The following is a 27,146-nucleotide window of genomic DNA, read 5'->3' as shown; positions in this document are numbered from 1 at the left end:
CTGTATGCACACAGACTCCTGTTTGTTTTCTCAGAAACACCAGGACGATGGGAGAGGATGAAGGATGAAGTTCTCTCAGCCTTGTCCTGTCAGTTTAACTCTAATCAACACATATTTCTCTGTTCTCTCTCACTGAGGTATTTTTGTCTGTGTTTTGACTTCTCTGGACAACTTGTTTCAGGACAAGCATTTTGTCTGGCAGTTTAATGAAGCTAAGCTGAGCCATTATCAATTATTCATCATGGCTCGATCCAGTTAGTAAAATGTGCATCTCTAGTCCTGCAGAACATGAAGCCCATCATCCTCCGTTTACCTTGATGCTCTTCTTGAACTGGTATCCGGGCGTGGACGATCCTTTCCTAAGGAGCTCACTGAAGATGACAATCTGCTCAAATAGGAAAACTCGTCGCTCTTTGGAGCGCGACAGGACGCCGGCGTCCTGCTCTGTCACAAAGAAGGTTTCCTGCTGCAGCAGTTTGCCCTGACTGGTCAGTTTACCCTGTGGAGGAGAGTGGATGGTCAACATCTCATTCAGGCCCAAACCTAGGCTGCAGAATGATTAACTCTCAAATTCATTCAGTGCTCACTTGTCACTTTTTGAAATTATTGTCATTAATAAAGAAGTGGACTGTCTTTTCTCTGTTGATATGTGCAAACCTGTCATTTACATGAACATACCTCGTATCCCTGCAGCCGACCCAGATTCATCATGTCGTTACACAGTTTAGGGACCTGAGACATCAAATCTACTGCTTTCTGTGTGTGAGAGAGAGAGAGAGAGAGAGAGAGAGAGAGAGAGAGAGAGAGAGAGAGAGAGAGAGAGAGAGAGAGAGAGAGAGAGAGAGAGAGAGAGAGAGAGAGAGAGAGAGAGAGAGAGAGAGAGAGAGAGAGAGAGAGAGAGAGAGAGAGAGAGAGAGATTTTTAAATCATTTGATGTTTATCAGTTCTGGTGTTACCCTAAACTGTGATTTGTTTTTAGCACTTTTAAATGATGTTGAGTTTTTACCTCGATTTGTTCGCAGTCTATTCCTGCCTTGGAGCTGTACTTCAGAAAGTCCTGAGGAAAAACATAACAACATTTAACATAACATTTAAGACGCTGTGGTTTCATTTCACTGCTGTTTCAATATATCACTTCACCCAGAAAGTCACACAGACAAGTGTGTCAGACAGACGGACAATTCACAAATTAAGATGCACGCTCTTTCTCTTCATTTGACATCCAATAACATCTCTGTTAGATATATTTACAGCATAGTGTCTTGTGGAAACTTAAAATCTCAGTTTGAGTTCAGTTAGTTATAAATATCCTCATGTTAAAATATTTTAACTGTGTCTGTCTGCAGGAAAGGTCTGAGCTGGTTAACCTGAGGCGGTGGATTAGTTTTTCCACCTTCAGGTTAAAGTTGCATGAGAGCCACATAACTTTACCTGTTGCATTTAACGCTTTAAACAGTCCAAACTGCCTGTAACAGGACCTTTCAGTGCATGATAATTGCTTTAATTCATTGCGTCCAGAATGAAACTCAATGACATCATGTCTCTTTAAATCAATAAGGGGATCTGTGTGTATGTCACCTTCAGTAGCAGCTGGTACTTGGTGATTCTCTGGATTGGTTTGATGAGGAAGTCACTGATGGACAACCTGGACTGGATGTCCTGCTGGATTCCCTGGAAGACAAACACCAGTAGCATCATAATGCCTCATTGTCATTTAACTGGCCAAATATATAAGAGAAACAAAAAGACTGTGAGAACCTCCATTAATGTAACAACACAGCTACACTAACTATAAATTAATATAATTAGAGAGCTGGGAGTCGTTCTTGAAATCAGCTGATGAACACATACCAACAAAGTAACATCAAGAGACAAAACATCACTTACATCAAAATATGTGTCGTATTCTGCTACGATGAACTCTGACTTAGGCTTATTCTGACAATAAACCACATACATGTGGAGTCTTCTCTCCTGTAACACATACACCATGTTTTCAGTCAACAGATCACAGGGGGAGTCGTTTTTGTCCCCACATCAAATATATTGTCTGATCACACAGTGCTGCACTCACATGTTTGATGAAGAGCTCAGGAAGGTGCTCATTATCTTCCAGACATTTCTCCAGCTCTCCTACAAAGAAACTGAGAGACAGAAGAGGGATGTTGCTCATTATCACAGACAAACAGTACAAACTGAAGGCCGCTGTCAGGCTCCACATGACCCCTATTTTGGTCCAGCTGCAGTGTTTGGACCCCAATGTTACTTACTCTCTGTGCCAGTCGTAGATCTGATGGATGTTCCCGAAGACGATTTTGTCTTTTCCTTTCATGTCATCAGGGACGCCCTTCTCCTCGATTCTCTTCATGAAGCCCTGCGGGGTCACGAAAGGTCAGTCCTCAGTTAATGACGAAAAAAAATTAACATCAGAACACCTGAGTAATATTTTACACCAAGCTACCACATAGTAGAATATTCCTGAGACGCTTGTGCTGCTGGGTTACTAAGCAGCCCGCTACAGAAGATGCTGAGAAAGAAAAATGACCATAAACAAACACAGAGGGGTGCGTTCCCTCAGCAGCGAGTGTCTCACCTCCACCACGATGCCCAGGTCTTTGACGTAGTCCTTCTCTGTCTGAATCAGCTCGTTCAGAACAAACCTGAGCAGAACAAACAGATCACTGTAACATCAGCTGAGGAAATGTTGTTACTGTCAGCCTCGTCTCCTGCTGCAGCAAGGAGGGAAGACACAGCACCGATGATAATACAACCTGATGGCTGTGGCAGTAAAAACTGTAGTAGAACACTGCAGCACTCACATTCGTCCTCTCATAGCTTTGGCTCTCTGCTCCAGCTCAGGGTTTCGGGGCTGGACGGGAGTGGTTTGTTCAGGTGGAGAGAGAGAGGAGAAACCGGGGTACGCACCTGGTTCCAGAGTCTAAAGAGAGGAGAGGGTCAGCATTTAGAGGTCCGTCACTTTTCACAATTACTTGTCATAGATCTGAAAAAGTAGCTACAATATCATACAACTGTACATAACTGAGAGTCATCTATATAAAGCAGAATCATATCTCAGAGGGCTTTACAAGAAGAACAACATTCTGTACCCTCGCATCAGAATAATGAGATGCCTTTGTGACAGCAGAGGGCAGCAGGAGCTTGGTGTTCTGCAGCCATGAGGAGCAAATATAATGATATAATAAGCTGATGCCTGCTGCCCTGTGTTGACTGTGAAAACCAACTCTGCAGAAACAAATTCCTACCTCAGCTTTGCCTAAGTGCAAATTACAGATGGGTGGAAATTCTAAATTATATATTAAACTGATTCAAGAGCAGAGAGATCTGTCCACCAAAACTTCAAACAAATCTGCTGACGTGAAAATATTCCAGTGTGTGTTTGAACTCCAATGACACGTCAACAAACACAGGACACTGTGAGAGTGTGCAGGTCTTGTTCTGTTACATCTCATGGCATCATTTCATACAGTTGATCCCGAAGTTCTGCTCAAACGCTTCACACACTTTGTTATCAAATGAGATGCAACTGAACAGCAAACAGGCAAATGACACATTTACACACCACAACAGATGGATACTATAGCGTGTCCTATACAAGCAAACACAAACATGTATACTAAAAACCAGTTTGTACGGACACCGACATCTGGAAAAGCAGGTGTGATACAGAAGTGGATTATTTATTTATTTATTTATTTTAGAAAAAGATGCAACCATTTCACACTTTTTCTCTGCAATAAATGGCAAATGTCAGTTTCATCGCTTTTGTACACATCGCTCACATTACATGATAACACAAACTACATGGATGCATGAATGTAAATATAGAACACATTTAAGAACTGAGCACAATCAGGCTAACTACACAAACTACTGAAAATGTGAATACTGCAGACAAACCTAGCGTCATGGAGACTACAGGTGAACAGGCTGTGTTCACCTGAGGCTCCTTTGAAGACGACTTGTCTGCACATCATGTGTTCTGGGTTTGTGCCCATTATGAAAAAAGATGTGTTTGTCAGATGGCACATAAGTACGTCCCAAACATGCAGACAGTCAGACACACTCACCATCTTGGTTTTAACCAGTTTTTCTATGGCGCTAACCAGCTCTGCAGCGCTGGGCACCTCAGAGGACGACTGCAGAGATGTTAGCAAGGATGAAGACTAAAAGAGGAACAGGAGGGAAGGAGAGGGAGCAAGAGCGTGTTAGAAGGAGTGGAAGTAAAGGACAGAGAGCAGGAAGTTTAAGAAAAAAGTAAAGGAGTTTGAGCAAGAAAATAAAAGGAACAAACAGGAGTAAGAGAGAAAAGCTGTTGGTCGGCAGAGGAAAGCAGTGGATCACTGCTGAGCTGCAGGATTTATACCAGAATTAAAAAAAAATTTAAAAAAATCAATAACCATCAACAAACCACTGACAACCTGAACCTAATCAAAAAACAATAATCAAAACATATTAAAATATTATTATTATTATCAAATTTTATGTTACACAAATTAAATTTAAAAAAAATAATAAAAAAAGATTTAAAACAAAATAAAAAAATACAAAAAGATTTAAAACAAAATAAAAAAATAAAAAAACAAATCACACAAAAACAAAAATAACGTGAAAAGCTAAATTGAAGTTTATCAGCAGAAGTAAAGAAGTAAGGTAAGGTTTGACAGATGTTAATGAAAACGGACAGAAGCTGAAGCTGAGTTGAACTTGTCAGATCACAGAAATAAAAGCTATTTAAAGATACAGTGTTTAAAGTGTCCCTCAGTGAAGGACTTCCACTGGGACTCAATTATAGCCAAACCCTAACCAACAGTGACACTGCCCTCCTCGACCCCTCCCACCCCCTCTCACCTTGTCGTCCTGAGCTGAGGGGTCCTTAATGATCTCCATGGGGGGAGGCAGAGGGGTGTGGGCCTCCTCGTCCTGCTCCTCCTCCCCGCCGCTCTGCATCCCGGAGGACGTCTTAGAGAGGAGGTTACCGTCCTTACTGATGACTCTCTGTGGGGAGATCAGCAATTAATCAGCTGAGTTATTCAGATCATTCACACGCCCTTCTCACATCTCAGTGAACAAACTCTGTCCAGTTTTCAAAAAACGTGGCAGCTGCTCTTGGAAATTTAAAATCACTGAGACAGTTTCCAGATCAATGTGAAATAAATGACAGCGTGTGATGTCATGCTTCAATTTCTATAATTTTGATGAAGTGGTGAGGAATCACAGATTAATGACTTGTCTTGGTTCTGGTCAAGCTTGACCAGTTAGTTTCTGGTTCCCAGAATAAAACCCTCTGAACTTGTGGGCACGCCGACGGACTCCTCTTTCAAAGATTTATGACCGAGAAATGAATGATGAAATCAACAAAAGTTAATGCTACAGAATTTTGATATTACAATAGCAATGAATCAGTGTCCTGAGGTTTGACATTGTCAGTAATGAATGAATAACTCACAAGTTTGTGTGTGGGTGTGTTTGTGTGTCATCACATTTGAGTGTCAGGGAGTGAGAAGCTTTTACACATGGAAAGAGGAACTTCAACTGTTTATTGTCTATCAAATGTAGACAGTGTATATTTATAACTCCAACACAACAAGTCCACCTCCAGCTGGAAGGAGAGGCAGGTCAGTTACCTTTAAACTACACTGACGAGGCAGCAACAGATGCACCTTACAACAGGGTCTGGTGACGTGTATTCTGTAATTTAGTGTATTTGCATACTCCACCGAAGAGTTTAACTTACAAAACAGCATGTTAGATGTTTCATATCTAAAAATAACTGATCATAAAGGTTTGTTTTCTTGCTGCACCTTCAAACATCACTGATCAAACAGCTCAAACACTGTTTGCATCGGAAAACTAAATTACAAACATTCATCTGTGGTTGGGTGGTTCAAAGACCTGTCTCTATTTGGCTTTCATACAGGTTTTGTGTTTTGAGCTTGAGTAGTGGGATGTTTGTTTGAATTTTCTTGTTATAATTTATTTAAATGCTATGTAACAAAAAATAAAATAACATCCTCTCAAGGGAAATCATACAGCTATACACTCTGGGTAAGATGGCTAAGCGCATTTCCTAAAATATTTTCCTGCAAAAAAAGAAGAAAAAAAAATCTCAACCAGATGAAATCAGGCACAAACATGGATGTGTGTCTTCAAAGAGGAATGAGTTTTAGTTATTCTATGTAAATACTTTTGTCCATTTATCAAAGTTCCTTCACCACAGAACAGTTGAAACATGCTCTCTGGAATCTCACTGTTTACCTCATCGATGATATCATCCTGCAGGGCGATGTCAGGCTGTCCCAGATCAATACTCTTCCTGTTTTCTTCTCTTCCGCTTCCTGGTCCTGCCAATCAGTGGAACAGTCAGTCAAACAGTTCATTACTCAATCAATCACGCAGATGTAAAAACGCGGAATTTAAGACATTATTGGATTCAGGGATGTGTTGAGAAATGGGTGGGTTCAAAATCCCTTTATCTTTCCTTATGTGGCTGGAATGACAGAAGAATCACACTGATACATTTTAATATTTAGCTCATTAACTACAAATCACATCAAATCCACATCTTTGCCAGCCTCTGTCTGAAGTCCTGCAGAGACTTGACATGGGTATGCTTGTGTTAAAATTGTGTTATCTACAGGTACTGATGCGGTTGTGAGCAGGAGCTTGGACGTTTCATAGCCTATTGGCCTCCTTTTCAATGCAAGAAACACAAACTGACATGAGTCTTCCTGACATCTACAATGTTCACAGGCCCATTCTTTATCAGTAGTTCGAAAGTATGAGTGCAATGCTGTTGAGCAATTACAAATAACTTTCCGATATTATACCACAAAGGTTTTTTGTTTTCTTGCAACAGTGTTGTCATACTTGTTTTCCCACAACATATGTAAATGAACTGAAACTAGCAGCTACATGGAAGGAAAAAAAGCTGAAGAATCTATGGCATCCTTTGAAATGTGGCTTGGATTTGTTTGTTGTTGACCCACTTACCAGTTTTCTTCTGTTTGTTATTAGGGAGTTTCTTGATGGAGCTGCCGTGGCTGAGACGGCGAACCGGACTGGTCAGCCATTTTCTCAGAGTGTTTCCAGAGCGTTTGGGACCAGGAGAGCTGGACTGCAACGAGCTGAGAGACGGCTGCGGCTGAAGGTTTGCAACTGACTCGGTCTTCCCATCAGAGCCGCTGACAGGATAGTTTTCTGAAAGCAAGCAGACAAAGTTTACATATTTAATACAATCGAATCAGCCTTTGGTAGCAGTTACAATTTGTTCTGGCATTAGTTCACATATTTATCACAAATAAGTCCTCGGGAAACAACTTTCTTGCAAAACAGACTCACTAGATGATTAAAAGGGTAAAAATACAACAGATAGTTCAGTATTGGTAGTAGATTTGACCCCTTTCTCCTCAAACTACACTTCCATCAAAGCTCCTTTGTTTTGTTTTCCAAAAGTTCAAATTTCTCCCAAGAGGTTTTTCATGGTGTTCAGCAGATAAAAAGAGGAAGTTGGCTCTTGGCTCCACTTGTTGCTTTGTTGTTACTCAAACAGAAGTTGGTCTCTGTGTGTACTTGGAGTATGACATTTACAGTCATATTAAATCAGCTGACAGGAACATTAAGTTTACAAACTCCAACATCTTTCATCATTAATCACATTGCTGCAGTCTATCAGGCTTTCACCTGCTTGGCTCTTACAATAAATCAGCAGCAAAGGCGTTTTTTTTTTTTAGATCATCTTGATCAGCTTGATCTTTGTGTGAGTTCAGCTATAAAAACCCCAACCAGTGGTTATAGCAACTGCTGACAGTCTTATCTCCAGTTCCTATTGTAAGTAATAATGAACTGAAATTATAACTGGTTGTATTTAAATAGATATACTTAAGGTCAGATTTCAGATAGTCAGAACTATACTGTGGGAATAAGGCTCTAGGAAATTGAACAGTAATAACACCAGTCTTGTCAGGATGTAATTAGACATTCTTAAATTAGCATTTTAACTAATCTCAATGTGCAGTAACTAGAGGCACTGTGTTTTAAAATTCTGTTTTGACGAGTCATTAATAAGATGCAGTTATCTGTAACGTTACTCCAGGTTTTCCAGGCACATGTGCTTCTATTAATGATGTTGAGGAACAAGTGATGGTAAGTGATAACAGCGCTGGGAGATCCAGATGAGTCGATGACAAACAAAATCTGCTCTCATGTCACACAAGCCTCATCTAATAACACTGTCATGTCAAACACATGTATTAATGTTGAGGATAAATACCTCCATCCTGTGCTGTAGTATTATGTCTGTTAGCAGCTCTGAGTTATGTGTAAATACTATGAAGAAATATAAAACTTAATGACCAAATGATTTTTAATTCAGCTGCTGAAGCAAAGGCGAAGCATTTGATTGTGTTTAAAGATCAGCAGGAAACAGGAAATAAATGTTATCAAACATATGTGAAATGTTGACCCTTACACTGAGATTATATCACATGTGAAGAATTACAGAGTGTGATATCAGTTGCAGTTTGAACTGATCGGACCAGTTTGGCCTGGCTTAGAGAAAAAGAAAGCAGTGGTGTCATTTCATCTCTGCTGCAAAGCTTGACACAACCAGACACAACTGACTGTGTGTGTGAGAGAGAGAGAGAGAGAGAGAGAGAGAGAGAGAGAGAGAGAGAGAGAGAGAGAGAGAGAGAGAGAGAGAGAGAGAGAGAGAGAGAACGAGAGAGAGAGAGAACGAGAGAGAGAGAGAGAGAGAGAGAGAGAGAGAGAGAGAGAGAGAGAGAGAACAGCAGTCATGTGTCAGGAGTGTGGTGGATCAGCTGCACTCACACACAGCTGGGAGCTATGGGCTGCAGCTGCTGTGGGGTTGGACGTACGTGTGTGCTTCACACAGGAAATGAAAGGTTAAGGGTCAACGGTATCTCCTGAGGAGTTCTGCTTAATTTCTCTTCCTGTTCATGCCCTCTCTTCTTCCTCCACCCTCTTCATCTCTGATCTGCTTTTTATTTGACTGTCTACCACTTGTGCACAAAAGCCTGTTGCTGAGCTGCGGACACCAAAAACATTTGACATTTTGTTATTTCTGCGATAATGTTCCCTTCACAACCAACATTAAAATCCCTTTCACTTCCCAGCAGCACCAGCACTTCAGCAGCACCAACACTGTGGAGAAAGACTAGGGTGTGTGTGTGTTAGCTAAGTTGCCCCTACAGAAGCAATGTTAGCTTCCAAGCAACAACTCTTTCATTTTATTGCTAATGTAGCTTTTGGATACTCTTTTTTTTAATTCTATAAACATTCATCTGAACTTCATTTTATATTAAGTGGACAAAATGCTCATGTATTGGATGAAATAATAGGTCTTGTAATATAATCTATGGAAAAGAATATTATTGCATTCAAACAAAGTGACCTTTTCCTGAGGTCTCCTGACTCACAACCCTCCCCCTTATATTGTGCAGCATTGTGGGTTAATGAGTCTGTATCAGTGGTAGTTTTAGTTATTATCTGACTCTGTCAGCACTGAGGCAGAGATAAAACTCTCTGTTCAAAACAGCAGCCAAGGTCACTCAGTGCTACTGACGTGCCTCTCTTTCTCTTTGTCCTCTCATGAGACAAAGTCATGATACACAAACTTGACAAACCAAAAATATGCCACCGCTCAGAGGCGGAATGGGGTATGTATGTTACATTACATACAAAGGCATTTCTATTTTTGTATTTCTTGATCTGTATTTCTTATTCCTTGTATTTCAGTTTTTTGGGACCATGAAGACACTTTGCTGTTCTTTTCTTTCGTCAAATGATGTGGAGAATGTGCAAAGATTCCTACAGTACGTGGTTATTAAGTTACTTGAACTTGACTTACTGTCAGTGGGTAGAGTGACAGGTGCTACCCTATCATCAAAAAAAGTAGAAACACAATTCAAATCATCAAAGCCATCATTTAACCTTGGAAATGACCTCAAGATAATTTTGACAAACACAAACTGCTATTGGAAACATGAGTTGTTGCGGTCAGTCACATGGTCTCCACAACCTTGTTTATTACTCTGTTAATTTTCAGGAATGCTTGTAATGCCTGCTTTCATTCAGTTGATACAGTGTAAATAATTAAAAAAAAACAAACAAACAGACAGCTAGTGATAAGATGAAAGCTGAAGAAGGCCTTTTATTTGCAGGAGACTTAGCAGGTTTGGCAACATCACTTAATATCAAATAGTTTGCACTTACACTGATCACCTTCACAGAACATTAATGAGCTCTATTAATTAGAGCATACAGCTGCAGTATTAAATCAGGCCGTTAGTTTTTTTTTATTTACACTGTATCAACTAAACTGGCACCACCTCTATTTATTTCTATTTCCACCATGATGTGAGGATTGCTGCCGACCTGGACCAGGACACCCACTGTCTGGACTTCAGGTTGGGGTGGATCTGCGCCCAGGGTTCCTTCTTGCTTTACATTTGCTTTGGACATTAATTGATTGTGTTTGTATGAGAGTGAGAGCCATCAGCTGTATTAACTCAGTCCCCCCCCCCCCCCCCCCCCCAGGTTTTCTCCTGAATCTCACAGTCACCTCTTCACCACTGCTTTTTCTCCCTCTCCCTCTCACACATCTGTCGTCACTCTCTTCCACTGTTTCAGTGGTTACTCCCTGAAGAGCTACTGAGCGCACGCAGTCATGTGTTCTTAAGTGAGGGAACCATGTCACAGGCCACCTGTTCACCTGTGTGTGTGTTTTCAGCAGAGCCAGTGTTATTCACTGAGTAGCCTTGACAGCTGGCTGACCACAGAAACTCATTAAGGACTTGAGTGCGTGCACACACAAACACACACACACACAGCTGACTGATAAGACGTCATTGCTTTAACCTCTCCTCCTCCAGAGAAAAAATGATGCTGCAGAACCGCAGTGTGCTGCTGTCAGCTGCTGGGAGCTGAGCAGTCACCACAACAGCCAGTATGTAACTATTGTAACACACACTGAGCTTCAAGGTTCATTCTTGTTCTCGGAAACAGCAGCATAAAAAAATAAAAATAAAAAAAAATTAAAAAACCCAACAAAATCCCCTTCACTCAGTTCCTCGTAGTTGGTGTTTCCAGAACTTTTAACCACACCGTGGAGCCCTCCTCAGCGGGTGGAGCTGCTCAGTTGTCGCTGTGATGGTTCAGTTATCATCAAGTGACTAAAGTGCGGAATTTCAGGCACGTAATAACAAGTGTCTGTACTTAGTCATATTCAGTCAGTGTCCATGCAACTCCATCTTCTGAGGAAGGCCACAGGATGAAGCCGAACCTTTGAAAACACCAAGAAACTGAACCTTGAGTTGAACTTTTTTGTCTCATTAGCATAGATGCAAATGTTACTATTGACTGTTATCCAAAGCATTTCCTACCTTTGAGTCAGGCAATGTTTCATTTATTTCAGTTAACATCATTTATTTTTCTGTCAAAATAATGTTAAGATTACTGCAGTAATACTGGTGTTAGTACAGGCTCATATGAGAAAAAAAAAAAAAAACAATAACAAGAGAGCAGATTTCAAGTTCAATGTAAAGGCAATATCTCCAGTGAATGTTTCAAAGCGATCTTCAGAAGTATCGAAACAAATGAAAGATTTGAAAGAATGAATAGATTTGAGACCTCTATGGCACACTGCTGAAAATGCTCTTCAGTACTGTAATGTATAAGTGATTTATAGAAAAAGGCCAACACCGCATATTCCACCATATTTCACCATCAGTAGTCATCAACCAAAGTACACTATCAGGTCATGATGTCTCTGTCTCCTGAGGGGAGGGCCAGGAAGGAGGGAACAAAAATTTCAGAAATTCATGACATGCTGGTCTGACTGATGATGATCAGTGTCATTCTACACCAGATAAGATGCTGGACTATCATTAGTGATCTAATCTTTGTTTGTGATCAACACCACAAGTCCAACAGGTCATGTTGCTATCGGCCTGATATCATGTTTAAGCCCAGCAGTGCAGAAAGTAATGGATGTAAAGGCTGTCTAGAAATGTAAGTCTTCAAACTGGACTCCCTGGTTTGTATTTCATCTTGTGTCTGTTCCCAGCAGCAACACACCCACTCCAACACAACAATGTTCCAATGCTTCAGTCAGCCCTGTTACACAAATCTTTTTAAACTTGCACTACACTCAACACTTATTACTGAGAAAAGCTTATTAGTTCCTTATTAGATACAGAAATCAAACTTCATCATCAGTCATCGTCAACTGGCATCAGAAGCTGGACTTAACTGGATGTAATGTTCATGTAAGTAGTAATAGTTAGGGAGTGAGTAGTGCAGCGTTAGTGCTCGGGGCAACAGAGGATAGTGTGTACAACAGAGGACTGCAGTGTCACACTGACAGCCAAAGTCAGGTGAGACCAAACAAGGACGCTTTTGTTCTGCAGCCGACAGAAAAGACAGACAGTCTACTGTTAAAATCCCCATCACTCACTATCTTTAATCACTCTCTCTCACACACACACACACACACACGCACACGCACACACACACACACACACACACACACGATGTCCAGTCTGTAGACACTAAACCAGAGGTCTGAATGCAACAGAACAGGGTTTCTGCTCTCTTTCTTTCTCTCTCACACACTCACTCAGTTTCTTTCTGTAATTACGCTACACACACATTTTGTCTATGAATGGCTCTATTGACCAGAGAGTAGTGAGGCCCACCGAGCGCACACACACACACACACACACACACACACACACACACACACACACACACACGATTTCTCCTCTTTGAATACTGTACCTGACTTCCTTTTTGAAGTAGTTGGTGTGTACCTGCTCCAACCACTGAGCCAGGCAGGGAATCAAACCTCCTGCAAGTCTCCTAACTCTGCTTGTTGTGCTACACATCGTACAGCATAATACAGGATATTATTTCTTATTCCAAAATATTAAAAAAAAAAAGTACCTGTGTTTCCTTTTTTTGGTTTTGGCTTTTTTCCACAACCTAAAAATATACATTTATTTATTTCTCCAAATATGTAAAGTTGTGTTTCCTGCTTTACAGAGAATAAGAGGCAGTGTCATATTTATAAATAGACTATAGGAAAAATACATTGTAGTACACCCACTCTCCTCCCATCATGCTTTTTGTCAATGACAGGAAGAGACAGTAATCTGGGAAGATGACATTCCTCTCATACCTCTCTCTCTCTCTCTGTCTCTCTCTCTCTCATGTCTTACATATTTGACAAACACGCACAACCACATGAATTACACCAACACAATTACTGATTATCTAACTATGGCACCACTCTGATGATAAGACAGTACATCACCTTTTTTTTTCCTCTAAGAAAAAATAACAAAGGCTTGATATCATGTATTACATTTTCCAGCTGAGTGAAGTAATGAATTTGTTTCAAGTGTAAACCAATTGGTTTTAGTTATGGCATAAATTTCAAGTTAGTGTCGTTAGAAAACTTAAGATGTAAGATATTGTTTTCTGAAACAAGCATGTGCTCCATGTGAATAATCTTTGATGCATTGAAAGTGCATCATATTTTTTCTTTCCTCCCTTTGTCCTTTCTTCTTCATTTAATAGCCCAGTTATAATTTATTACAGATGCTTTCATGTGACACCATGGAGACACAAACACAAAGTTACAACTGCAAATGACATTCATGTCGTAACATTGAGATATGTTTGTAGTGTGTATGCAAATATCCCAATGGTCCCGGATCAATGAAGTTAGACAGTAGATTCTGTGACCTGTTAAATGGCAGCAAAACAAATACTGATGTATTGATACAGAAACATGTTTCAGCTCCGACTTATGATTTCAGCATCTTTCTTGTCTCTATAAACTTACTGTTTTTTCACTTTATATTAACAGTGGTGTACTGTATATCAGCAGTAGTAGTAGTAGTAGTTGAAGTGGTACCAGCAGTGGGGGTCCACCCTTTCCTACCATGCAATGAGCAAAACCAGAATCATTTCCACTCCTCTCAGTGAGGACGTCATCATGCAGCAAAACTAGTCACTTTGACTCTGTCATATTTTGAGAAACGCCCCACCTCCAGTGGTAATGTTCAACAACATGACATCCTCCCAAACTCTGATCTACAGGGCTCACTGTCAAAGAACTAGGGCTCATAGTCACAAAATATATACAATATTTTAAATCACAGTTGTGTGCCTTCAAACTTTAAAACGACTAAGTTTTAGTCTAAGAGTCCATCACAAATCTCTAAACTTCAGCTTGTAAAGTCACTGAGTGTGAATCATTTCATAGAGGCTGCTGAGGACAGTTCACCTCCTCTGTAAAAACTATTGTCTTTCAAATGTATTCTAATTGCACTAGAGCTTGTTATGACGTGTGTGTGTATCCCTTTTTCTAACCATACACATCCTGTTTGGATGCCACATTGTCTCACAGCCACTGCCTGGCACAGCGTGTGTTATACTGTGGAGCTGGAAGAAACTGTCTGTTGACCTCCTCATCAAACATCCACGCAGTTTGATTTTTATACGTAAACTTAGAAAACGTCGCCTTGATTTTCTAATCAATTCAGCTCACTCCAGACACCAACACAGACTTGTTCTCTGTCAACAACATGGTAAGTGAGCTCCTTCATGAAACATGTCATCATAGCAACAAAGTCAAACCTGTGCATCCTCTGACCTCCAGAGTTACCAGTTCTCAGCTTGGTAAAGAGAAAGCTCTTGGGTCCTTCTGGTCAGAGAAGGCGCTTCACGACTTTGATTACTTTTATTAATCAATTTCCGGAGGGAATAGAAATGAAGTCATAACTAGGAAAAGACAGAAAACCTCCTAATCTTACTCCTGCATCACATACTGTCCATCGGGACAAACTCTGTATCCAAGAAAGAAGTAGAATACAAAGCATGGTCAGCTGGTTTTGTACTTGTACTTTTTGTATGACTAAATGAAGCCTGGTTGTTAGGACAAACAGATCAGTTGTGTTACTCTACTGCTCCGAGTGACCACACTTCATGATTAAATGAGAAGTATTAAACTATTGGATCAGATGATTGAACATTGAATCACAGCTGATGAAGCAATGCAGCAAAGATTTAGCTAATGCTGTGTCTCTGTCCATTATCTCTGGTGGTAGACTCTGTGTGTGTGTGTGTGTGTGTGTGTGTGTGTGTGTGTGTGTGTGTGTGTGTGTGTGTGTGTGTGTGTGTGTGTGTGTGTGTGTGTGTGTGTGTGCGCGCGCGCGCGCGTTTGCCTCAGGGTAGTTTCCTGTCCATCTTCAGGTTTAATGGGTAATGGATGGAAGGAAGGATCACTTTACACCCCCAATTACTCAGCCACTGTGTGAGTGAATGAGGAAGTGCCTCTGTATGTGCCTGTGTGTGTGCCTGTGTGTGTGCGCCTGTGTGTGTGCCTGTTTGTGTGCCTCTGGAAAAACATGCAAAATCAACAATGTCAGTAACAACAACAGCAACAAACGGCTTGCCCTTTTCTAAAGACAATCAATGCAACACTGAGTCCTGGGCCAGTGTGCAGTTCATGTACATGCTGATGCATGCTGAAGGAGACACACCACACAAACCAGTCTAACCAGCTGAGCTCCAAGGCTAAAACAATCTTTTAACATTTATAAAATTAATTTTAAGCACCTTAAAGTAGGAAAATTGAATATACAGGACTGGAAGCAGGAACACGTTTAACCCTGAAGCAAACAAAGATGAAAATGATTACTCTCCAAACTCTGAAAGGCTTATTCATCATCAGATTAAACATTAATCAGATTAAACATTAGTCTCTATCAGAACCTGTAAAATGTAGATAACACAGTACTATAAGATACAATATCACTGTGCTGAGGCCTGCTCAGATGTTCAGTGGAAGTGATCCACATACACTGCTGTCTGTGTTGCTTCACATGAAGCTTCACACCGAGGGTTCAGTTTGAGAACATGAAAACGTTGCCACTGTCCATCACATGTGCCCCTGATGATCTATGATCCAGGTGATCAAATCTCAATGTGTCACTAAGGTGTGTCCTCACCTGAGTTTGGAGCTGTATAGTTGGAACTAGATCACTTTGGACCAGTTTGTGTAGCAAGTTCAAACAGGTCCACAGAAAGCAGCTGAATCTCATCAGATACATCACTGAAACCAGTGTAACCAGCCCAGCATGTGCCAGGCTGTACTCCAGAGAGGCTCTGAGGCCAAAGTCCACTGTCTGTCCATACTCAGAGCTGGGTTAACCTTTAGCTAACCACAGCAGAACACTAACCTGCAAATACACACCTAACATGTGCTCTTAAAGCTGCAGTGCATCCTTCAAGTTGTTTTCAGCTAACAGCCACAGCCAAAGCAAAATACCATAACTGTCCGTGCTGTGTAAACTGGAGTCATGCCAGTGTGCTGGTCAACATAATAAAACCACTTCAAAATCCCAGCTTGCTTCAGCGCATTGATTGGTTGGCAGTCTGTACAAGAAAGTGAGAGAGAGTAATGTGAGCTCTCTTCATCGAATTCAAAAATTTGTGGAAATAAATTTATTTATAAATTGATCCTGTCATTTAAATCTTTGGCAAGTGACCGTAGTAGTAAAAGCAGAATAATCCATTCCAAAGTATGCATTTAAGGTTTTGTACAGACTCTCCAGAGACAAGAAAAACCACATGGTTGTGGCTGTCTGTGTGCTGGTATCAAAATCCCACACACACCTGGGACACCTTATACATTAACCTCACAATTCACACTGCTCCTTCATGATGGAGACAAATAATACATCTGTAAAGTATGTGTTGCATTTTGAATATTACTGGACTAATTAAAGCAGTTATTGGATTGTTTTAGCATTAGCAGCCTGCTAGCAGAGGTCATATCTATATTAATTGTTCCACAAATGTCTTAGTTATTTATTGTACTGACTGAAGCTTACAGCAGACAATGATTTCAGGTATGCACCATTTTCCTAAACACTTACACAAGTCCTCAACAGTAAACAACCAAATGATAACCTTTTGAAATGGCTGTGCCAAGAACCAATTATGTGAATGTCATTTTCCAGTGTTTGAGTCAGACTATTTCCAACAACAAAGTTCTACTGCCAATCTGGAGAGGAAGGTCTATCACCTGCCTGCAAGAGGCTGCACATCAGGGAAGCATAACAACAAACGCTGTGATTTTTCTGGAAAGAGAAGTCTCCCTGAGAAGAACCTCTTTTCGTTAAACTACAATAGACCTCTTAATTCAAACAAACCACAGAGCTGTACTCAGTCCCAGTCTGAATAGAAAGTAACTGGGACCTGAGCCTAAAATTTCAACAAGGTTTTGCACAGCACCAACTTTAATCCTTCTTTGTTTCAATATGACACTAACGTTTTTTTCCTTTACCTAATTAGATACTGCCTTTGCTGTTATTGTCAAATCCGACATAAAGCTTGTAAAATCTGAGGTTACCTCAACGTGCTTTTTCATTCGTGTCTATAGCAGGAAACATAATTCACTATGCAGACCCGCTGCTCCTGACCTTTGCATCTTACAGTCATGTCACCAGGTTTGTGCATATAAACTGGTGACCAACAACCACCCAGCTCTGAATGAAAACACACCAGAAACCACTGGGACTGTCTGTCTGAAGCACAGCTTGGGAAATGTTAAAAAAACGTGACTATAATGACTCCAGTAAAGTCATCATTAATCCTTTGATGCTCTGTCATAACCTGCAGCAGCACACACCCAAACACACACATATACATGTAAATGCACACATGCCCTGAGCAGTGGCTGAGTGAACTGCAGGAAAACAGATTGCCCAATCCAACATAGAGACAAAGACAGAAACTGTCTCTATGTGTCTCTCTCACTTTCCCTCTACCTCTCTCTCCCTCTCTCTGGATGACACATAACTTCCTGTTTCACACTTCATTTTCAATTCAAATCAGTTTCCACTGGCACCAACACAAATATTAACAAAAAAAGAAAAATTTAAAGAATGACAGGAATTCTCTCTCTTGCTTTTTTTTGGTTTGTCATTCAGTCACTGTCACTCTCTCTCTCTCACTCTCACACACACCTCTCCTGCCACTCATTAGAAACCTGTTCTCGGCTTCATACCTCAGCACATACACAAATCATAAACTTCCTAACTTGTAACGCATGCAACACCACCACACAGACTGTGCACACATGCCGACACACAATACCACGCAAACACCTGCTTTCACACTGACCACCCCTCCCACACACACACACACACACACACACACACACACACACACACACACACACACACACAGTCCCCGTGTCTCTACATCTTGTCCCACCTGCGCCATTGTAGCAGCAGCAGCAGCAGCGAGCGAGGATCCATCCACAGCAACGCCGGCCTCGCTTCATCCTCGCTCACACACACATCCTACACTCACACTCCTCTCTCTCTCACTTAAACACACACACACACACACACACACACACAGACACAACTCTCTCTAGCTGTCTGACTCGATCGCTAACTGGCCAACCAGCTTGTTAGGCAGACTGACTGGGAGAGTGTGTGTACAGTAAGACCTTCAAGTCCACACTGCTGAGATTCAACAAAGAGGGAGAGGGAGAGAGAACAAGTGAGGTAGGAGGAGGAGACAGAGGAGGAGCCTACACACACACACACACACACACACACACACACACACACACACACACACACACACACACACACACACACACACACACACACACAGTTCTCTCTCTCTCTTTCTCTCAGTTCACTTCTCTTGAACAGAAGTCAGTGTTAATTATTGTGGAGGGCTGCTTTCCCATTGTGTGGAGCTAGGTTCCAGCACTGTGTGTGGTTTGGTGTGGGTGTGTGTGTGAGAGAGAGAGAGAGAGAGAGAGAAATGACAGAGGGAATGTGCGCCGTTTGCTTCTGTAACCTCTGAGCCACAGGATATATACATTATCTCCTCATTCTGAATTCTGCTGCCTTTTAGCCTTCAGCACCTCAGCCCCGAAGCTCAGTCGTTAATGGAAGGCATTAGATTGTAACTCTTTACTTCCCATTTGCTCACATGTTGTATATAAAGCTTTTTGTTGTAATCATACTGAGAGCAGTTGCTATGAAGAAATGATAACAATGTGATGCTATATCCTTTACACTACTGAAGTGCTGTGTTGAAAACAGTAACGTCTTTATAGGCTTCTGGTATTACAGAGTCATGAGTTCATCCTGAAAACTCACTAAATCACAATGGTCATCAGAAAAGTATTTGGAAAAAAGCTGATCTCAGCTGGGGTCATTTACCCCATCGCACTATTATTCAAGTACAATGTTTATTTTTTTATCTCATGTTTATATCATAGATAGACTTGGACCAGACTTGCTCGCCTCACTAAAAGCAGGACATCTACTCAATCAGGCCAAAGCTCAGCAATGGACTGGACCACTGGACTGTAAATGCTCCCACCAGTGTGTGTGCGTGTGTGTGCACCTTGATGAGCAATGCAGCAGCAGGTAAGACAACACACATGCATGTAGCCTAGATAAAGTGCTTCCAGCAGCTCTATTTCCCTGCAGTGTCCCATTTTATACACGGTGTACTGATGTTCTACAGCAAGAAACAGGAAAACATACTTCTGCAGCTATAACTTCACACCATCAGTAACAACTTCAGTTTCACACAGAGCCAGTTAATACCACCCAAGGGCTTTTAAAGAGCATTACAATCTTATAAAAATAAAAGGATAAGCCTGGTTAATATAGAAGAGAAGCAAGATGATAACAATCAAAACAATTTCCAGGATAAGGCTTAGTCACAGCTATAAACTGTGTGATTACAATGATGGACGTCCTGATAAAAGAAAAACTCCTATTTTAATGACTTCAAAACTCCATTGTGACTGATTTTCAGTTTAGAGACTCAGTGTCTTCACAGTCTTTCAGAGAGGACAAGGAGACCTACTTTACAGAGCAGTCACAAGACTCAAGACTCAAGACACACACACACACACACACACACACACACACACACACACACACACACACACACACAGGGCGTACAGAAAGAAGAGGCTGAAGCTGAACCAGGCAGAAGTTTATATCCAGCTCACTTAATTAGCAGTGACTCTTTAGGGTTAATTAACAGTTTGACTCATTCATTAACAAATTGAGAACAGTTCATTAAATATCCTTCAGCCTCCAGTCATTTCACTGTTGAGGGAGCACACACAGGTTCTGCCAAATCCTGCATTCAAACCATCGGACAACGGTTTTCAGGGCACAACCGACAGAAAGCATTCACGTATTAGTGGGAAGTCTGAACAGAAATCAAGTGTGACTTGAAAAAGGCTGACAAAGTGTTACTTGTCTTTTTGGCAGACATAATGAAACTAGAAAGTCTTCGTGTGACGTGCCTGTTCAGTGGGATACATGTCCTCTGAATGTATGGTGCACAGCAAAATACTAAACAGCTAAAATAAGCTAATGATGCAATAATAAAAATAATTTTCAAAAGCTGAGTGCAGAAAGTTTTATTTAGGACAGTAAATATGAGCCAGCGTCATTTGTGTGTGCAAATGCCTGATCACTTCATTTCTGCAGAAATGTTAATGAAATGTCGTGGTTTCACAGATAATAGCAAAACTGGCTGGATTTGTTCCAGTTTTTGAGAGGGCAGCAACATAACTTAGGGATACACCCTAATGTGTAAGTGAAATATGATGAATGAAATATTATGTATCTGCACTGTATTTCTGCATATGTATTTCTGCATATGCATATTTTACACTGGCAACTCTGCAGCTTCTGCAGCTCCCCCTCTATACACAGAGGAGAAAGTCAGACATCTAATTATAACCTTTTCTCACAACTGGTTCAATGTGATATATTTTGTTTTGTGAATTTATAACAAAACTAAAATTGGACGGTGACAACAGATGGGCTGAGCTTAGGGTAAGTTGTTGTTGTTAAGGTTACCTTAGGTTAAGGTTTTGGTCATGGTTACATTTTAGTTCAAAGGTCAAAATAATGTCTGCTTCAGTTCATATAGTCCACATTGTGATCTCATAGATATATTTTGACACTTGCCTGTTTCTTTAAAATGACCAGATCAAATGTGTTGTGGCCACCGACAGCCTAACGTGCATGTCCACTAAATCACTGTTGGCTCTTACAGATAGATCAATTACAGAAGTCTTTCACTCAGGTATTATAATAACTGAGGTAAGTTATCACGACAAGACTATTGTGCCAATACCATATTAATGTATCATATCAGTTTGTTTATTTTCAGTGATTGTTGTGCACATACACGCATTTATAAGTTATTTTCAAACTGTTCTGTGGAGTGGAGGCGTAAAAGTACTTAATTAACTTCTTGGGTTTCAATACATAAAGCTCTTATGCCAGTGGCACAAAATTCACACTGAGAGTATTTGAATGCCTCCTTTATTTGCTAGATTAAAAAGTGGTTTGGTTTAAAAAATGATAATATGTTTATAGTTCAACAACAACATGTGTTGTTACATGAGCCAAAAGGCTTGAACAGTACCTGTCAAGGTGGTTGCTGAGTGGCAAGACTTGCCTATTAGGATCTTGCTGGGTTACCTGCTGATATTTCAGACAAGTGACACAGCAGTTTGACGTGTAACTGCTCCCAGTATTTATTGTAATGATTTTATTATTCCTTTCACATGGCTCATGCCTGATAACTCGGATGAGTCACACACCATGATGCAGCACTGTAGTCAAACATCTGGATCACCTCAGTGTTTCCTTACTATCTTAAACTTGTGTGTATGTGTGATTGTGTGTTTATTTCCATGTGTAGCGGTTTCTGATGTCTGCATTTGCATGTGTCTACAGAAATACAAAACATCCTTCTCATCAGCAAGAGCAGGAAACACACCATGGCCACATCAGGCAAATCAGCTGATCTCGTGTTGTGTGTGTGTGTGTGTGTGTGTGTGTGTGTGTGTGTGTGTGTGTGTGTGTGTGTGTGTGTGTGTGTGTGTGTGTGTGTGTGTGTGTGTGTGTGTGTGTCCAAGAGAGAGCAAGGGAGAGAGAGAGAGAAAGACAGAGAGAGAGAAAGAGAAAGAGAGAGACTACAGTATACAGAAATCCCCCACACACACGAACCACCTCTGTTATGATTATAACCCTTAGCAAGACGTAAAGTGTAAACTGGGCTGCACTGGGCCAGTTACACAAGGAAAGCAGAGGGCGTGTGTATGAAGGTGGGAGGAAGTTTTTTAAGGTTTGTATACAAGAGAGTCCTGATAAGACGTGTGTGTATGTGTGTGTGTGTGTGTGTGTGTGTGTGTCTGTGTGTGTGTCTGTGTGTGTGTCTGTGTTTAGTGAATAGTAGTGCTTGATCCATTCCAATTAATTGTGATCTTTATTTGAATGATCGAATATTAATTGTTAAATTTCCAAAATCAATCACTGTAACACATTCATCTGCACTAAATGTTATATGTATGAAGTGGTTACTGGCTGCAAGATGTGTAAAATTTCTGCTTTGTGCACAATGACTTATGACAACATGCAAAGAAAGGTTATTTGAAGTTAAAGAGTAACAAAGATGATTCTTCACATTGATCTGAGCTCTGTTTGTGTTTGCTGAGAAGATATGATCTCTGGCTACAAGATGTGAACTCTGTTTGGATTCTACTTGATTCAGACCATCTCTGCTGTAGAGCTAATGCTAGCTAACCACTGTCTGCAGATATCAGGCTGACATCAACACAAACAGTGCAGATGATTAAGAAGCAGTCTTTCAGTTTCAGCCCTGTCTGTGCTCAGAGTGATCATTAATTGGATGTCAGTCTGCTACTGACAGTACATGTGACAGCATTTATTATTATCATAATGATGATAATAAAAATAATTTGTATTATATCCAAAAACACTGATGTGTCATGTTTTAGTCATTTTGCATTGCCAGGAAAAATAAATCCTTCGTCTACAGGTTTATAACCTGGTAATGTGTTTACAGTGTAACCACAACCTTACAATGCTCTCTTTAATTACTTTATATTCAAGAAAACAACAGTGTTGATCATTTGTTGACTATGGAAGAAATTTCTCAGGATAGATTCTGAGAAGCGCTTTATGGAACATTTATTGGTATTTATCCGATGCAACCGAATCATCACAAACCAAATCCAAGTGAAGTGATTCTTGGTTTTATAAATCAGAATCACACTGAATTGGGAGATCAGGGCTGAATCCAGACCCACTGAATAGCCATTGCTGTTACTTCCATCTGCAACCTGACAAACGTGACTCTGGATGTTCAGTAAATGACTAAGAATTTTCATCATCTTCCTCTGTGCTGTACAACGCCCACAATGCAATGAGATGAAATCCGCTCATCCTGACACATCCTCATAATGAGGAGCTGCTGTTTCCATTTGAACTCATCACTTCCTGATCCAGACATCGTCTGCACAATCTGCTGCGTGTCAACACACTCAGAGGTCAAAGGTCACATGAAACAGGTGCAAGGAGGAGGTGTTAAAGCTGCTCCACAGTGCCCTCTGTAGGACAGAACAACTACACTTCAATCTGTGTGTGTGTGTGCGTGATCTCAGAAGCAGTAAACCAGTAACCACAGCAACTGTACTATGTCATGTCATTTCTTCTATATAGCTCATGTTCTAGTTCTGTGTACAATGGTAACCATGGTAACCATTAAGCATAAGACAGTGGGTGTGTCTGCAACCAGCCCCTCGTCCACACATTCACTACATGTGTCATCACTGACAGCTGCACAGCAGTAACCTGCGTTTCACTGTGCATCGTTAGTAGAATCACATTTTGTGTTGCATTGTGGATCTTTAGAGGGCACCATACAGTGAATACATTTACACACTTGGTTTGACACTCTAATACACAGTGAATAGGATGTGATTTGAGACACAGCCAGTGTCTTTTTAGAATGTATTTACTTTTTCTGACCAGTTGGTGATTTACGCTATAAACCTAAATTTATCAATAGGAAGACTTATCTATTCTCAGTAGTCAACAAAAAATACCCAGTGTCATATTGGACACAGGCACACATCAGTAAACTTAACAGTTAGACATGTTTCTAAATTGTTTTTCAAGGCACCAGAAACAACAAGGTCACAATTTTTCAGTGGCCTTACCAAAACTTTGACTAAAACTGTGACCAGATTTTCCTGATGGTGTAAAGGAGGAAACACCCTCTCCACATGCTCAGACCCTGAAAGTGTGTTACTGCAGAGAGACACCCTCCATTAAACCCATTTGTTAGATGTATTTAAAGACCTACTTCATATCTCCTCCTCCATAAACAATGCATGTTTACACAACAACCATTTACAACATCTATTTTTAGGAGCTCTGCACAGTCTGTCTGAGGGGGATTTGATGAATAAAGCAGGACAGGTTTCATATATGTTGTAGTGTCCACATCTCACCAATAGAGGTCAATACAGATCCGTTTAGTTGAAATGACCTGACTAACACAAAGCAATGTTGTCTACTTCAGTCAGTGTGATTAACAATAGAAACACAATAAACATGATTTAACTGAAGGGTTCAATTTGAAATTAATGTATTTTCTACACTTCGGTCTTAATTCCTGTTATAGACTGGTGACCTGTGCAGGGTGTACCCTGCCCTCCCTCCATGTCAAATGGGATGGCTCCAGCCTCCCTGCAACCCTGAAAAGGCTAAGTCATATGTCCAATGAATAAGTGAATGAGTTCTTCCCTCCAGAGTGTCAGCATAATTCTAGGAAACACATCACAGCTGGACTTGGTGGTCTGGCTTCCCTCACTGTGTAAAGGCTGAAATCCATCCATCAGGCCACTTTGTACCACTTTAAAAAACCTCCACAAATTCAATTAGAGCAGCTGTGTGTGTCACTTCTGACTTGCACTGTGTTTTATGCAGACAACACTGACTGTAGTTCACATAAGCACAAGGTTTTATTTCATTCATAACTTATGTGCGAGACTGCTGAAGTTTCTTTCTAAAGAACAAGTGTGTATCTCATTCACAGCGTCTTAATTCAAGCAGACTTTATAATGTTTCTGCTGTGAGAGCCAAGTGGAACAAATTAAATGGTATCAACAGAACGTCAACAGAATGTCATGGCTGGAGCTGTCGAGTAACAACATAGTTGTCACACTCAGTAACACAACTACATTTACCTACGATGCACCATGAAGAACATGCTGATCCTGAGCCAGAGCAGAAATCCTGAGTACTTGAGTATGTATAATGCCTTCTCTTTTCTATTTCACCATATTTCTTTATTTTGCTGTTTGTTTAAAGACCCTTTTAACCTCTGCCTTTACAACAGAGCAATAACAAAGTATTGCAAACTTGACAAAACCTCTGATCTTTAATCTACAGATTAAGCACCAGGTCAATGTTCAAAGTTCATGTGGATTTCAGGTTTGTTCTTCCTACCTTTTCCTGAGCCGAAGAAACAGTCCATCTCCACACTGGACCGTGAGTGGGACACGCAGAGCGCAGAGCTGGGAACCAGTCCCTCCTGTGGGGGGCTGCGGTCGGTGGTCCGAACCAGGCACCAGCCGGGCCGCTCGCTCGGCCGCTCCAACAGCTCAACTGTCTGACCTGGAGAGAGGAGCAGACAGCTGGTTTTTACATTTGTGCACTCCAGATGTTTTCACTTCAATTTTAAATGTTGAATGAAACAAAAACTAAACTGAATCACTTCTCTTAATTTTAGCAGGTGTATGTTTAACCCAAAATATGAACAATCTTTGGATTTTAACTGTGATTGGACAGAGTCAACAGCAGATCCAGATTAAATAGTGTGAACAGGACTGAGAAGTTTCTCTCACCTGTGGTGACAGACATTTCTGTGCTGCATCCTGCTGTGAAGTCCTGAAGGACGACTGTCAACTCACAACCACCAGAGAGCTGCAAGAAGAAAGAGAGAGAGAGAGAGAGAGAGAGAGAGAGAGAGAGAGAGAGCGTGTGTCAGTGTGTATATGCCAAATAAACAGCCTTGTCAATACTTGAGTTATTAATTTCTAAAACTACTTAATCTACATTTGAGCTTGAAAGACTCTGCTTCAAATCCATCAAAGGAAGAGAAATTTGATCCTGCCCCGAGTCAGGACTGACATCTGTGTTTGCACAATAAACACTGAATATTTCTTCACAGAAAAATGATTAGTGCATAACATGATGTTCATGTACCTGTGAACTTCACACAGTGGGTGGTAAACAGGTTTGTCTGAAGTCTTTCAATGTTCAGTTAAATTAGTAAACTTTACCTTTTAGATTGAAAAAACCCGGCAGCTACTTTTTAGTGTTTGCAGAGGTAAATTTTCTGCAGGCTGGAGGAACAGGGTGTGCACGTGTTCCCGACTTTCCTTTGATAATACAACAAACACTGAACCTTACATACAGAAAAAGAGCTGAACTGAACATGAATAAAAGCTGAGAGGATGCAAAAGTTCAGGCTAAACCTGAACCATTTCCACTTTCACAGAAAGACAGCTACAGGAACGTCTGATTGGATTGGCTTTACTATTGACCTTAAATGTGGGTCTGCTTGACTAAGTGTGGACCATACAGCTGTTGATATCATCAGCTGGACAGTTTTCAGAGTTAATGATTGACAGAACGTGATAAGGAAAGGATCAAACTGAAGACGTAAGCTACAGTTTCAGCCAGTGTTTGTGGTACGTGCTGTAGACTGCACTGTCATAATAAACATGTTACATAACAAGTAAACTGAACTGCAGACATTTAATAGCAATATAACTGACATCATGCTGCTGAGGTGTGTTGACCTCATGTTAAACTGAAACAACATTTGAGCTAAAGCCATGACACATCAGTCCAAATGCAGCACCACGTGAACACAAGATAGAAGATACCAGAAATTCAGCTGAGTTTCAGCCGAAACGTGTGTTTAAGAAAGAAACACTGTGATAAAACTTTCTGCACTGATCTGACCTGAAAACCTGTTGACTGTATAAACACAAAGTCAGCTGATGGGCTGTTTCTACTTCACTGTGGAGTGTAACAACTAGTTAAGCCAAGCACATCAGCACATCTCCTGGATCTGTCCTGTGTTGTTGTGTTACTGCTGATACTGCAGAGCTGGGATATTTTTTTTCTTTTTTTACTTCTTGTTCA

General features: G+C 40.8%; 1 protein-coding gene and 1 long non-coding RNA gene across 4 annotated transcripts in view; one reads left to right on the top strand and one right to left on the bottom strand.

The window, feature by feature from the left end:
• Positions 1 to 27,146, bottom strand: part of kalrna (kalirin RhoGEF kinase a) — a 142,634-nt gene that overhangs the window by 19,143 nt on the left and 96,345 nt on the right. For 2 of the 3 annotated variants that reach the window (XM_071482355.1, XM_071482364.1), the window contains 14 exons: positions 25,838 to 25,916; positions 25,440 to 25,607; positions 7,012 to 7,218; positions 6,277 to 6,362; positions 4,870 to 5,016; positions 2,820 to 2,938; positions 2,594 to 2,660; positions 2,271 to 2,374; positions 2,075 to 2,144; positions 1,888 to 1,974; positions 1,579 to 1,671; positions 1,007 to 1,057; positions 679 to 756; positions 314 to 499 (listed from right to left, as the gene is read on the bottom strand). In XM_071482355.1, coding sequence (XP_071338456.1) covers positions 314 to 499; positions 679 to 756; positions 1,007 to 1,057; positions 1,579 to 1,671; positions 1,888 to 1,974; positions 2,075 to 2,144; positions 2,271 to 2,374; positions 2,594 to 2,660; positions 2,820 to 2,938; positions 4,870 to 5,016; positions 6,277 to 6,362; positions 7,012 to 7,218; positions 25,440 to 25,607; positions 25,838 to 25,916 — 1,542 coding nt within the window. Of the gene's footprint in view, positions 1 to 313; positions 500 to 678; positions 757 to 1,006; positions 1,058 to 1,578; positions 1,672 to 1,887; positions 1,975 to 2,074; positions 2,145 to 2,270; positions 2,375 to 2,593; positions 2,661 to 2,819; positions 2,939 to 4,088; positions 4,185 to 4,869; positions 5,017 to 6,276; positions 6,363 to 7,011; positions 7,219 to 25,439; positions 25,608 to 25,837; positions 25,917 to 27,146 lie in introns of all 3 variants that reach the window. The other variant, XM_071482376.1, reaches the window with a different exon arrangement.
• LOC139623813 (uncharacterized) lies at positions 14,239 to 25,433 on the top strand. The gene is made up of 3 exons (XR_011691593.1): positions 14,239 to 14,633; positions 19,358 to 19,508; positions 21,858 to 25,433. It is a non-coding gene; the product is annotated as an uncharacterized lncRNA (long non-coding RNA).

Source organism: Trachinotus anak, unplaced genomic scaffold (genome assembly GCF_046630095.1).
Source record: "Trachinotus anak isolate AG129_WGS33_773 ecotype Australia unplaced genomic scaffold, CSIRO_AGI_Tana_v1 ptg000001l, whole genome shotgun sequence".
NCBI classification, from domain to species: Eukaryota; Metazoa; Chordata; class Actinopteri; order Carangiformes; family Carangidae; genus Trachinotus; species Trachinotus anak.
The sequence above is the reverse complement of the archived record's forward strand: the minus strand, read 5'-3'. Positions and strand labels throughout refer to the sequence as shown.